General features: G+C 32.5%; 1 protein-coding gene across 2 annotated transcripts in view; it reads left to right on the top strand.

The window, feature by feature from the left end:
• The window catches only part of LOC134690626 (fibrinogen-like protein A), a 49,082-nt gene extending 43,774 nt beyond the window's left edge, over positions 1 to 5,308 (top strand). For both annotated transcript variants that reach the window (XM_063550598.1, XM_063550599.1), the window contains exons 5-9: positions 517 to 576; positions 1,025 to 1,179; positions 1,519 to 1,615; positions 1,796 to 1,960; positions 5,067 to 5,308. In XM_063550598.1, coding sequence (XP_063406668.1) covers positions 517 to 576; positions 1,025 to 1,179; positions 1,519 to 1,615; positions 1,796 to 1,960; positions 5,067 to 5,269 — 680 coding nt within the window. In that variant the 3' untranslated portion in view covers positions 5,270 to 5,308. The remainder of the gene's footprint in view (positions 1 to 516; positions 577 to 1,024; positions 1,180 to 1,518; positions 1,616 to 1,795; positions 1,961 to 5,066) is intronic.
• The last annotated feature ends 10,412 nt before the right edge of the window (positions 5,309 to 15,720 follow it).

The raw sequence follows: 15,720 nt of genomic DNA, 5'->3' as shown, positions 1-15,720 counted from the left end.
GAGAAAATACCTTTACTCGTCTAGACATTGTCGTAATTTCATTCCCGACATCCGTTTTCTCTTTCATTCCTTCTATTCCCTTATATTAGTATACTACACATATTTAAAGTATGATGATTGCTGTTTTGTATTTACGAATTTATTTTTAAATCTCTATATACAAATCCGGGTTTTATTTCAAAAAATACTGAGGTGATATTTACTCTTGAAAATCTGACTCAAAAGAAATTTGCATTTAGTATTAATGATAGGAAACGTAATAATATTTTTAAATTTTGATGTGGAACAACATGACGAGTTCTTCAAATGCACCTTGTAGTTAAATTTACAGATATTAAAACATTCTAAACATTCAAACACAAGCAAGTAAAATGTGATTTGATGACTCTTTTAGACGTATATATAGAATGAAATAGTCTTTAAATATTGATTTACTTAATTTCTATTTATTATCGGATTTTATTTCCATATGTGACTTATCTTATGAGAGCTGACTTATTCTTGGTATTTTTTTAGAATCAAAAGAAGAGAGGGAAACTCGGAGAATATTTGGCCTACTAAAACAGGACACTAAAGGTTATTTCAAATTGTGCAAGACCTTAGTTTGACTTTTAGACAAATCATCGTGTTGTAAAGTTGTTGTTCTATTGCCGTAAAAAAAACAATTATTATTTATACTAGCTATCATTATTTTGTGTTTAAATAAGTCCTTGTGGTATGCAATATAGGCATTTGAAAGATATTGGATCGAAAAGGTTGTCTTTTATGTTTCAGTAATGTTATGTAATGGAAGAAAATATTTCAAAATGTACAAAATATGAAAAAATACAATAGAAAATTGAGTAACTTTGTTTTTAATTTTGTTTCAAATACTAAGAATAATGCATAGACATGATAAAATCCCAGAGGGCTTTCACAATATTAGCGTAATCTTCAAAAATAGAAGTAGAAAGACAGTTCATTCTAAGTTACAATGCAACAGATAATATTGCAATAAACAAATCGATGCTCGATATTTTTACAGGAATATGTTTACCAATTGCAAAGTACAAAGACTGTACAGAGTTAAAGAAGAAAACAAAGAAAACACTAGATGATGGTGCTTACAATATTTATCCATGGGGAGATAATCCTGTTCAGGCGTACTGTGATATGACCACAGACGGGGGTGGATGGACGGTAGGAATTCATTTATCAGCCTGAGGCATAAAAATTATTTGCTGTACAAGTTATAAAATGAATTCATCTCACGGGTTTTTTTACCATTGTTACGACATACATATAACGAAAAAAGGACCATCTTCATAATACTTCTGCTTGATTTAGAACTTTGATTAATACAGTAATAATGACTGGGTGTAAAATATAACTTTCTACAAGCTTGAACAAATAATAACGTTCGTTTTGAACAAAGGTGATTATAGACGAAACAAATTTGACCGAAATGATAAAGACAATTTAATGAACTGTTTATTTCGATATGTGAAATAATTCGCTATCAAATTGCCTTTTTATCAGGTTATGTTAAAACGGTATATTGGATCTGTTGGTTTTAAACGTAATTGGAAGGAATGCGAAAATGGATTTGGTGATATCAATGGAGACTTCTGGTTCGGTAAGTTTTGTTTTAATTTAACTATCGACGAAAATGAGTAATCAGACTAAGAAGGGTAGAAGGCATTAGAAACTTATGCATGTAGTAAGTGATTAATACATATTAAAAATGCTATTTTTATATTCGTGATGAATTCATATTCTTCATGTAATTTTGATATACATTTTGTTTTTTATACAGGCAACAATTACATCCATTTGTTGACCTCCAGTGGGAAGTACGAGTTGAGAGTGGACATGGTGGACAAAAACAACAAAACAGTATACGCTGTGTATAAAACATTTGTTGTCGGAGACTCTGAATCAAAATACAAACTTACAGTTGGCGATTACTCCGGAAATGCAGGTGAGCTAATTCAAATGGTATTGGTCCTTCAGCAGATAATGAAAACGTTTTCATAATTACAATACTGTCCACTTTTCCCCGCGTATGGCTACTTGAATTAGACTCATCACCAGGTTTATGCTTATGTGGGCAACACGATAGGTGCCACAAGAGGAGTAATTTCTGCTTACCCTTCTGGAATCACCTAATATATTCCCTGTGCTTGGTTTTGTGGTATTGCTCACTCTTACGTTTTCCGAGTTGTGTTTTTCATACTGTTGGTTGATCGTTATTTTCGTTGTTTACCGTTGTCAGTTTATTATTGACTTATGAGTCGGAAATGCCCTTTGTTATGTTTCGCCTTCATTTTCCAACCTTTCTAAAAATGATCACAGTGCTTCGTAGTATAAAAATTTCGCAGTTTTTATGTTTAAAGTGATTTTGGTATGGAAAACGAGGGAGTTTGTTTTCTTCCATAAGTATTCATAAGTTTTACCATGTTTTATTCTGTGTTTCATTCTAGTATATTAGTTTCTAATACTGTAAAAGATTATAATCTATATGACACAAAGCAAAACTAATCAATGAAAAAGCTCTTGGGGCAAATATCAGCTCTATCCGTTTGAAGGTTATGAATGAGGCTAGCCTGTGCACGGAGGAAAAGTATATAATAATCAAAACGACAACAAACTATTTGGTTAGAATGATGTATTTCCTAGACTGGCGCTCGATCTTTATGATTCTAAAATGTATGATGTCTATTGCATGAATTGAATTTAATTGTTTCAAAGTAAAGAGAATTCAATAACGCAGCTGAAGAGCATTACAAATAAAATAATCCAAAACGATATAGACGCGTCGATTGCTAAACAAATAAATGCTTAGAGTATTGTAGTTGTTTTCTTATAGTTGGTTTCTATGTATGTTGGATTGTTGTTTGTTTTTTATGCATTCTAGTGTTTCTGTTGATTCGTTTATTTCTTCTTATAGTTAATGAATTACCATCGGTTTAAGTTTGTTAACTGGATTCGTTTGCTCTTAATCAATTAATGACTTTTGAACAGCGGTATGCTACTGATGCCTACATTTATACTAATTGTATGATGTTATGAACACTTAATTTACAAAGACTATCAATTATGTTTATGGAGAGTACAGAAGTCCTTTAGCATGTTTAGGGTGTAACAAATCAACCAGCTGTGGCATCAACTTCCCGTGCGGCGTTTTATGTACATTACCGAAAACTGGTAACAAATATCAATCAGAAATTACAAACAGAACTTGATGTGATCGTGATTAATTTGGAATAGCGAAGTAAATTTACATAATGTATTCAATTTGTACCTAGTTACACAAATATAATTGATAACTCTTTCGGATGGATAATATATACAATATTTATCATTTACTTATAGTGAGCACATATATATTGACTAGAGTTATCATTGATATGTTCATGATTATAAATTAACTGTTAAAATCAAAATAAACCTCAAATCAAAAAAAATAATGCATATGTTTTTTTCTTACTCAATGGAGAGTTTTCATTATACAACTTCTGTCCATATCCTTTTTGCTGAAGAAAATTCTTTAATGTATTCATATTTAGAAGAAGTTTACTTTAATTGAATAGCTTCCTTCCAGGAAGCAATTCCCCCGACATATTTTCCGTATGCAAAGTGACCTCAGTGTGACCTATCTCGTAAAGATTTGGTGATCACAATACGCATGCATGTTCTGAAAACAAACTATTTTCTGAATTTACATGTTAAACACGTGCTCAATTTCCTTGCTTTTTGTTGACTTTTTGTCGGTTGTTGACAAACAGGTGACAATCGTTAAACTTCGGCTTCAAAACACGAGCTTTAATTACCTGCCATATTTTCACAACACTGACCGATTGAAAACAAAATGACGCTTATACGAAATTTAAACGAAAAAAATTGATTAATTCGTGCACAGAAGACTAAGTTTATGATGTTTGTATGCATTGGTTCAATAATAGGAAGAACATTATTTTTCACCGGTCACGCGTTTCTTATGACTTTAACAACACTTATAATTTTGAAAATACTAAGTTTGTACTGGAATAGATTACCTAAGCTGTATTTGGTAAATCTTGTAGGAATTTTCGGTCCTCAATGCTCTTCACATTCGTACTTTATTTGACCTGTTTAATATATATGACGAGTCTATTTACAACAACTGGGTCGATGCCACTAAGAGTTTCAATTCCCCAGGGGTATCACCAGCCCAGTAGTCACTATGTATAGCTACTTCTGTACCGACTTCAGTTATCATTGGTTTGTTCATAATTATAAATGAACTGTTAACAAAACTTCGAACTTTGGAAAAACTAAGGCTTTTCTCTGATGACTTTATTCATAGAAAAAAATTGGTATAATTTTATCTTACTATAACTCATTAATTTGTTCATATATCTCTTTATTGCATTTGAAGAATTGCTTAATCCGTGATATATATGACTTATGGTATCAACTGCTTCTGTTTCAATCTTCGGCGCAAAGATCATATCCGTTACGTTCAATACTTTGAGGTAATTTTAAGAACAGTTTTGAAACGGATATGAACTCTGCGCTGGAGATTGCTGGTTTATATCAACCGCTTTCATTTTATATCAACTGCTTCTGATTATTGTCACATTCTCTTTTGCAACGTTTTTGCATGACATTTCAACATCATTCGGCAAATTCTAAAAATACACCTCAATAGTCTGAATGGTTCGTCTTTATGTGGAAATATGACAAAGTTGGAGAAGATTAATTATTAGGTATCAGGAAAAGCTATTAAATGCAAAACAAGTATTACAACAAGTGCATTTATTCAAAGTTTTCAAAAAAGATTTTGTCTATATGTCTTCAGCTGGATAATATGATAAAAAGAACATATCATTTCATTTTTGGGGCTCTCGAACTGATATCATGACCTAGGGCTGGTGAGGGGTTGGATATCTAAAATGACATATTATAATCTCAATATATCAGCCAGCCACTGTTTGATATATAAATATGACAAAGTTAGAAACTACGTATTAAATAATGCTGTTAGTTAATGAATATACTATTTATATTCCTTTTGGTAATTTAAATCTCATTTGCCGTTTTAGGTGATAGATTACAAAGTCACAACGGCATGAAATTTACAACTGTGGACCAGGACAACGACACATTTAAAACCAATTGTGCAGACTACAACTCAGGATCCTGGTGGTATTTTCATTGTTCCACGTGTGACCTTAGTCGTACTGATGTCAAACCGTACTGGGGCAGTGTCATATCGAAACCAATTATGATGATCCGAAAAATATAAATTCCAAGATCTTCAAAATAAAAGTGAAAACATATATTCGATTTATTCTTTACACTAAATTGTTTAGCTTCCATGCACTTAATTTTTTGTTTGATATGGTTGGACTATTTTGTTGAACAAACTAACATACCAAACCGTTTTAAAAGATTATAAACATTACTGACAATATTGTAAAATATACAATTCAAAACAAACAAAAACATCAATTACTAAATAAATTAATATAATTTTGTACGGCTTAAACATACGATCGGCATAAACCAAAGCTACATGCACGTACCATTATCCCTACTTTCAGCATCCATATTTCGTAACAATAAACGCAAAGTGAAAGAAATCTTAACCATCGCAGCAACAAATAGAATACCAACTTACTCGAAGAAAAAATAATACTAGACTGTGCATTATGGTTTTTCTCATTGTTGTACGGTTTCTATAATTATATTCACTTCATATGTACTTTGGTTGATTTTCGTCTCATTTGCAATCATACCACATCATTTGTTTCACTCCTTTTGCTATTGACATACAGACTTATTCTAGAGGATTGTATGTTGTTTAGTTGCAAGATTAAGAGCATGACGTGATGGTATAAACTGTTCTTTCTATTCAAACATCTTTTATCTGAGCCTAAGAATGGTTAATACCAGAAATTATATAAAAGCCTTTTTTTATGCAAAACCAACTAAATTGTCAAAGAAAACACATACATCTATATATTTATACCTCAACATGCTAATTTTCCGGAGCATATGAGATCAACTTAGTTTTCTGTGGGTTTTTTCACAGTTGTGTTTTGTAACTGTTGGTTGTCTGTTTGTCCGTTAGTCTCTTTCTTTTTTTAACGGCGTTTTTAGTTCAATTTCAATTTATGAATTAAAAGATGAGTTTGACTGTCCCTTTGGTATATTTCGTCCCTCTTTTGTACAATATCTTGGTATTACATTAAGGCAAAGTGTACGTAATTGCACGCCCCTAGCGGAATACGGGATTAATAACGTTCGACGGTAGTTATGCAAGTTATCTCCCTTACTCCAAGAAAGGACACACGAAAGAGAAAATACTTCGTGAGGTCTATCATAAATCCAACAAGCACGCCCGTGCTGTCTTAAAAACCCTAATCATGAGAAATTATCTGAATTACTCCATTTAGAAATCAAAGCATTCTATTGTTTCGTGCAGCCTTAGATTACCGAACAATTAATGAATGACATGTGAAATTAATTATTAGATTAAAAAAACGTTGGAATGTTCGTATTTTGTGCTAATGAAAATTTTAGGACATGTTTTATATCAATTTAGAAAATAACACGATACCAAGAGAATATAATTTGACGACTAGTCTAGGGCAACACTTACAAGTCGGAAGAACAAAGACGCAAGTTAACAAATAAGGCCCCAAAATATACTCATAGTAAACTAAAAAGTGATCACTCTAAACATTTATCTTAGAATGAGTAAAAACTATGTCATTCAACTTCCAGTTTTCAACTTTTTATACATGTGCAGAAAATAAACAGGTGGTTTGTATTCCGTCCGTAATTTATTGGAAAACTGAATCTAGATGTATAACCAAATTGAAATTGAAAGTACAAATACACATGCTTTATGTATGGTAAAAATATAACACGTCATTTCTTCTTTTTCAATTTCCAATTCCGAAGAGATAGCAAAATTTGTTTTCTTTTATTGTGCCTGTGTGCATCATTTCAAATTGGAGAAAAAAATGTAATTTTGACTGAGTAACGTGTTATTCCTAATAGGTCTCAATTCAAGATTATGAATGAGTAGAAAATATCATTACGGTTAAAGAAAAGAGGCCCGGAAAGTTTGCGGCACTTGTAACTGTAATTTAATGTTTAGTGGAATGAGAGGTGAAATAAGATCAGACTTTTTATACATTTCGATAGCATTTTGAAGATTTTTTTTTAATTTAACGGAAGTCTACTGCAAGGAATGCATATAAACGACCTCAATGATTATCCAGGAAGATCTCGCACTCAGTCAGCTCTATGCTTTCGCTTAGTTCATAATAATAGATCATAATACAAGAATTGAGAAGCCCGTGGTGTACTAGCAGTGGCGGATCCAGCCATTAAAAAAGGGGGGCCCAACCCAGGACAAAGGGGTGGGTTCCAACTTTATGTCCCCATTAAAATGCATTGATCGGCCCCAAAAGGGGGGTCCAACTCCCGTAAGGATCTGCCGATTACTTGTCCAATAATGTAAGAATTTGGAGTTTCATATCATTTACATTCAACATTTTTTTTTATAGGATATTACTTTTCTTATTTTCAACATTGACCCCCCCCCCCCCCCCCCCCAAAAAAAAATGTATCCGATAAAAATCGTTGAATATAAATCATTTCAAACTCCAAATATTTGTATTATTGGACTGATAGTGTACTGGTTGTTATTCACTTTGGTTCAAGTCTTTTACTTCACAACATGGTATTTGTTTTTCGTAACTACTTTTTTCATGAATGAGGCTGTTGATTTTCTCGTTGGAAGTTTTTTTGCATTTTTCATATCGGGGTTTTTGTGGCCTACACATTATGTTTTTGTCCCTTTAATTGTTGAAAAGAGTTTGGTTGTTAATAGTTATTGCTTACATCGACTTCATTAAACCAGTGGCGGGTAGTTGACTCATTGGATGTCATACCACATATCCTTATTGTTTTATATGAAATAAATAGGAAAGCCGTGCATTTGCATTATGCAGATGCTATATTCGTACGGCACTTTGCTAGGTAAATTCTTGTAACATTTTATTAGGTAAATTTTTAAAGCATCGAACATGATAATTCTCATAAGGTCGCATTCTTATATAATTAATTTTACACCAGTTAATTTAAAGCGTTACTCTATATTCATCGCTATTTAAAGCATTCCCTACACAAGTTTTATTTCATAACACTGCATGGGTATGTTACGGTCGTTATTGCACTGACTAGGTACATGTACGTCGATCTCAAATGAATCACATAAGGTGTAAGGTTTTCATTTTGAATATACATGTATGAAATATCTGCGACTGGTAGTTATACAAAATACTCCGATCTTTTCTATTTTTTTTAAAATGTATATATAAGCGAGTCCTTCTTTTTAACCTCATTGCGGTCTAAAAAATTCTGAAGATAAAATGAAATGAAGCACTTTTCTGGATTAACCTAGATAAGGGACACTAAAGGCAGAACATTTTATAGCCACGGATGTATAAGAACTAAAATAGTTGAAGACCCATAGTATGCATTATGCTTATTGTTTAAATCCGTGTTATCCCAAGGGTGACTGGGGAAACGAAATATGGTCGCTTGGTCTTCTCCCGACCGGCAGTAAAACATTTGCCGAAGAGGAGCGTCCGTTTGGCTGTGCAGGATTTATTAAGTTCGCAGTCACGTCCAGTCACAATGGGAACGCTAAATCCGATGCCTCGTGTAAAGAGAGTGCCACATTCTATGACCGTTAAAAACCATTGCAACAACTATAATTTAAGGGTTGAATATGTGGACTGTTGCACGCGGCAAAATTTCTGTCCCTATCCAATATACATGTATACTCTCATTTTCTAGTGGCACTCCAAATTTCCCAGACCATCATCCCGGATGGCCTTTGTTATGAACAAAACTTCCTATTGTATTTATTATTAACTTGTTCTCGTCCTGAACATGCATGATATATTTGCCACTGGACGTTAAGCAACCAACAATCAATCAATCAATTTAAATCCTTTAATGTGGATTTTTAACAAATAATGCATGGAACAAACACATATTGTCTTATGTTACTGAAACTTCATTCAGCAAACATTACATCACTCTTTTTCATTTAGTTGAAGAAAAGGGAAATTTTGTAAAATAAAATATGTTTTGGCAGAGATGCGTCTTTAGCATGTGTGTAAACATGACTAATGAAATAGGTTTATGATGTAGACTATATGTGTGCAAATCCTCAGATTAACAACATGCAGAAATGACGAACATGAAAATATGCAGAAAATAGGTCTACTTGTTTAAATACAAACATACAGAAGTAAGACTGAAAACGAGGTGTATACCCGATCTTAGTATTGAAGCCGATCAACACTGTGTTAATCGGGACAAATTCAAACTCGATATTTGATTCATAAAAGAATTAAACAATCCATGCCAGCATTGAAAAGGGTTCGGAAATCACTCTAATATAGAAAAGATGAAATTAGAGTCTACGGCAAATTTCTTTCATTTGCGGTAAATTAATTTACAAACTTGCATTTTCTTTTGCGACAGAAATATTCTTTAAAATTAGTTAGTTTATTTCCTTATCAAATTATAGCGTAAGATCATTTGTAAAACATAGGAAGATGGGTAATACACATGAACGCCATTGCTACGGCATTGTACGGTATAATAGAGTTTCGACGTAGAAGTTGTGGCGACGTTACTGCAGACAATGACGTCGCCAGATAATTTCAATGTTCCGGCCAAAAACTAAACTTCGACAGAGAGTAGCGTAAAAACTAATACGGTTGCTAAGAACTTTCTTTGCACCGATGGATTCGTCTTTCATTTTTAAATCGTATGTCAATTTTAGAAAAAAATCTATTGTCCAACAAAATAAAAAATCTTTATAATGTAAAAATATCTGCTAATTTTGATGATTTTCCCTATATATCCTTTGTAATTTTGGTGTATCGTGTAGTTAACTTCAACTGCTCGTATCTCAAAAACGAAAACGGTTACCCCCTTTTTTTGTTTCATTTTCTGGTGTAATTTTACAAGCAGAATTCGTATGTGAAATTTAAAAAAAATCCATTGTGAAGTTTAATTACGTACACTTCGCCTTAAAAAGGACATTTCGAATCATAAATTCCTTTTACACGTCCGTAATGTTTCGAGAGCAGACCGATTTTTTAGTTTATAAATTTCATTTGGAAGTATAACACAGAAGAGTATATATTTAAAGTCCATCAAGTTCAATCACTTTCCTTGACAATTTAACTTATTTATATTGAAGGTATATCTCACGCTGCAAGATTTAACTGTAATACTCGGTCAATGTCAGTATCGTCCTAAAAGTGTAATTGCCGTTTTGGAATCTAATGTATTCTGGGAAATATTTTAAAAAGCGTACACCAAAAACGTTGTAATTCGTCAAAAACATACAAAACAATGTAAATTCAACCAATGGTGACGTAACGTAATTTCATTTTGGTGTGACAAGAATGAAATAACTCATAGTCCTTTAGATTCTGAAACGGCGAATTGAGGTGTCTTTGTCCGAACTCTCTGGCGACATGATTGTACACTTTTATCTTGATACACATGTATACAAAAAGATTTGTCAACTCTGTCATTTCATCAATTGTGTCCTTTCCTAGATTTTGACTATTCAACTGAGTGTAAATTCGCTTGGTGGTGATGCATTCATAAAAGGAAACGGTTATTCCAAACAAAACAACAAATACCGGACTTTAATCGAAACATATTGAGTGATTTAATTCAAAAGACAGTCTGTATTTTTATTGGTGTCAATTTTGGCTTACTCTCATACTAAAAAATGCTATCAATTAAAATTCATATAAATGTATGCTAATCCGTCACTCAATAACTCAGATTTCACTGAGTGATTGCACATCGTTTATTAAATATCCAATGAGACTAGATATTAAGGATACTTAAAAACTAGAATCTTATTCCCATCTTTATTATGTCGTCTCTATTGGCACGTATGGACGCATTTATGACACACGCAATAATTTAACTATTCAATCGTTAACATCGCTTAATATATTTTTAAGCGAAGAATTTGCATTTGAACATGTTCACACTATACGGACATCGTAGGTGTGTGCTACTTATCTCTAAAACCGACATACATTTTGTAGTTGTGAGGGATCAGGGTTTCCGCTGATTGCCGCCATTTTCGCAATTTGCGAAAAAATAATAATTGTGTTGATTAAAATTCGTCATTTGCGAAAGAATTTGGCGACAGATATATTTATAATAATTAATTTTCCTCCATCTTGTTTAATACTTTTTTCGAGTTTCTTGGACATTACCCGATCAGAAAATACTCGGAATTCACCTTGACCTCATTAAGATCTGGACAGAAAATCAATAATCAGATGATCGCATTTTATACCTACCGACAACAAAGGACTTATTGATAAAGGTGTTGATTGAATTGTTTGACAAAATGATATGGTTAAATGGCTTCCGCTTATTTTCACATACATAATTTATTTACCACTTTGCGACGCACGTGTTGGAAGCAAACTGTTGACGTCTCATCTGCCTTTAAAGATAGTTTATAAAATTAAGCTGTTGTTGTGACGAAAGATTTTCAAAAGCAAAAAAAAAGTACGATTTAAAACAGCAATTATCGTTTGACTTAATATAGGTTATTGATTAGGGAGACTACATTAAAGTCGTTTGAGTGACACACGTGCATAGTTTTACGTCTCAACCTTTTCATTTACGATGGTCAAGAAACGAAAACTGTCGTTATGAAGAAGTTTATCCAAAAGGTTGGGAACAACCCCTCGAATGAGAGTAACCCTTCAATGTAATGACTACACATAAAATGAGGGATCAATTTCATGTGATAAAAGCTTTAGTTTTGTTGTAAAAACCACTTCTTTAGGTACAAAAAGGGCACATCAGTATTTTTGTTTTACAGAAACGTTCCGTACTACGAACTATAATGGTATTATATGATCAAAACATGTCCATTAACTGTGTTATATTTCAGGACTTATATCTTCTTTATTATTAAAAGTATAGTGGCACCCTCATTTAAAAAAGATGTTTAAAATACAATGAATATTTTTCCCTTTACATTAAAATGTAGACTCTAAAATAAGTTCGAGAAAATTAATCATAGACACAATGGGGCAAAATCATCTTATTTAAGGTAGGGGGAGGAAGAAAAAAAGGTTAATTTTATAAAAATATATTTATGTTTCTTGGCGAAAAATATATTGTTTTGGCGAAAGAGGAGGCGAAAAAATAATTGACCCATGGGAAACCCTGTGGGGGATACTGTATGTTCTCGTCACTACAAAATTTTGCAGTCACTATTTAATAACGAACAAAAGACCGATACAGTACATATGTGTCGCAACTAATTAGCGATTTGGTTTACCATCTCTGATCTTTAAAGACCAGAAAAATTGTCTCAATTGTAGTAGTGTTGATTGTGGACTTTTCCAGGAATTTGAATATGAATTCAGTCGGAGAGTGGTGCATGCATAGCACATAACTCCTCCTATTTCCCGATCTCCTAAGTATTTGTTTGTTACCATGATATGCGTCGTCTGTATTGATTAAAAAAAAATATATTGTAAATTTGATGAATTACTTTTGCATAATTTTGGAAATAAGATATTGACCAAGTTCACAGAAATGTTTACCATGGTAGCAGAAAAGATGATATATTAGCAGCTGCATAATCTTATCTTCATTTCATATCCTTGTATTCATTTTCAATATTCCTCTATCATTACTAAGATACCATGAAAACAAGTAATAGCTTTAATTTATGATGCTTCAAAATGAAAGGTTGAATAAGTAAAACACTACCTCCTAACTTTATATTGAAATCTATTATTTGCATTAACAATACAGTTGCAAGAGCGCAATTATTCGTAATGCATTTTCCATGTGCTTAATACAACTGATGTTCCTTATTTTTTTCCTTGAAGGCTACACGAACTAAGGGGAAACGGGTAGCAGTTTCTGTTACTAGCAATTCCAGTGTTGCACATGTCGCAATATATATATATATATGGTCATTCGGAGAAAATTGCCTTAATTCAGTTGAACATATCGTCTTTTTTCTTAACCTTTATGAAAAAGACATATTAAATGGCTCTGACGTGCAGAAATGGAAGATATTTTCTAAACATTTTAAATGTCAATATTATTTTCTGCATTTTCTAAATTTTATTCAATAAGCTTTCGATTTAAAGTAATTCCATTCCTATATCATCCAATCAGAAGCCGGATTCTATTTTGAGTACCATTAAGTAAAAAAAATGACGCTAAAATGTAAACAAATAATGGCGCTCTTGAAACCATATATTATAATGTTATAGTGTAAATTATAATTTTCTAAGCCCAGTAGTATGCGTTTTACTTGGAGTCGGTATTTTTATCATTTAACTGTACTAGTTTTATGATAATTTAACAAGATAAGTAGAAAGATTTATTTCCCATTTTTTAGCAGTAACAGACCCTCTGCCCCTTCGTATGGTGTATACATATAACAATTGGAACGTTATTCTTGTGCTTGTTAACACTATACGGACTTCATATACTGGAGTGTGCTCCTTACGAACTGCTCCAACAAACTTATGAGGAGGACACTCCGTAAATTTTATGGACACCATCATGAACTGGTGGATCCATACGATGTGTCGTTGACAAAACTAGCTAAGAACATTTTTACCACATATTAGATTGTGGTTTGTCATTACATCGTCTAATCTTTTAATAACTGAACGTGACTGATCCCAGATTGTGACTGTTTTGCGAGGTATACCACAAAACCAGACTCAACCCACCATTTTTTTCTTTAAAAATGTCCTGTACCAAGTCAGGAATATGGCCATTGTTATGCTATAGTTCGTTTCTGTGTGTGTTACATTTTAACGTTATGTCGTTTGTTTTCTCTTATATTTGAGTGTGAATTCACATTTATTTTCTATAAGACGCGTCACGGTACCTTTCTATCTCAAATTCATGTATTTGGTGTTGATGTTTTGATGTCACATAGTAGATTGTGGTTTATCATTACGTCGTCTTATCTCTTAATTACCGAACGTGACTGATTCCCGATTGTGACTGTTTTTCTCAGTGTGAATTCGCATTAATATAAGACGTGTTACGGTACTTCTCTATCCCCAATTCATGTATTAAGTTTGATGTTATATTTGTAATTCTCATCGGATTTTGTCAAATGTGTTGTCGTCTTTGCTATTATATGCATGTGTTATGGTAAAGAAAATTAATCATTTATTAGATTTGATTTTGTTCAACGTAATCTGTACAATGTTTTGCGTTTGAAGTTGGATTCAAAACAAAACGGACATAGCTATATAATATAGTTAATTACATCAGTTTTCCATTAATAAATATTGCAATGTGCATTGTTATTAAATGTAATATGTAATATTATCTTATTAAAATGTTTCAAAATTTCAAATGTGACGTAACTTTTGTGCCTTTTCACCACTTCGTATGTGACGTCACTTTTTTCACTTTTTGAGTACTTGACTTAGTCGGGTGTGTCTATGTTTGTGTTGATTTATGTAATGTATCCGGGTTTTGTTTTCTTCAGTAATTAGTTAATACTTCAGTTTTATCAAGTATATCATTTATATTAATTTGATAAATTTACTGTTTGCAACAGCATAAATGGTTCTAAATAATAAGGATGTTCTGATCCCGAGCAGAAAAGCCGTATTTGACACAACCTTTCTGAACTTTTGATCATCAGTGCTGTACAACTTTGTACTCGTTTTGACTTTCGAACTTATATATCTGGGCGTCACTGATAAGTCTTTTGTTGACGAGGCGCGTTTCTGGCGTATTGAATTTCTCCTATATATTTGTATTGAAGTCCTGTAATATTATATTGTCATTTTAATGTTATATTTAACATTGCAATTAAAGTGCGAGGTTTGGCATGCCACAAAACCAGGTTTAACCCAACATTTATCTTTTTTATATGTATTGTACCAAGTTAGGAATATGGCCATTTATATATTATAGTTTGTTTCTGTGTGTACAACATTTTAACGTTGTGTTTAAGTTGTGTCGTTTATTTTCTCTTATATTTGAGTGAAAATGCACATTACTTTAAGACATGTCAGGGTTCTTTTCTATCCCGAATTCATGTATTCGGTTTTGATGTTATATTTGTTATTGTCATCGGATTTTGTCTAATGCTTAGTCCGTTAGTGTGTATTTCATTTTATGTTGTGTCGTTGTTCTCCTTTTATTTATAATGCTTTTCCATAAGTTTTATTTGATACCCCAATCCTGTTTTTTGTCCATGAATTTACGAGTTTTGAACAGCGGTATACTACTGTGACCTTTATTTATAGATATATAACAAATTTTTGATGACTACTTTGTCTGTGTTGACATTATATTTTTTTTCATTGTTTCTTTTGTAAAGGCCGAGAAATTTACCCTCCACGATGCATCGGATTTATATCAGGAATGCACGTGATATAATTTTGCATAGCAAAACAGATTTTTTTTTTCACTTCTTAAACAGACAAAAGTATTAAACATAAATAAATCACCTGCTCATTGAATCATTCCAGTATCGAAAGAATTTGTGGTTTATACCGTTGAAGACCAGTAAGTACTTACCCTTCCGGAGCACCTGAGATCACCCCTAGTTTTTGGTGGGGTTCGTGTTGTTTATTCTTTAGTTTTCTATGTTGTGTCATGTGTACT

This window comes from Mytilus trossulus, chromosome 11, assembly GCF_036588685.1.
Source record: "Mytilus trossulus isolate FHL-02 chromosome 11, PNRI_Mtr1.1.1.hap1, whole genome shotgun sequence".
Classification (NCBI taxonomy): domain Eukaryota; kingdom Metazoa; phylum Mollusca; class Bivalvia; order Mytilida; family Mytilidae; genus Mytilus; species Mytilus trossulus.
The sequence above is the reverse complement of the archived record's forward strand: the minus strand, read 5'-3'. Positions and strand labels throughout refer to the sequence as shown.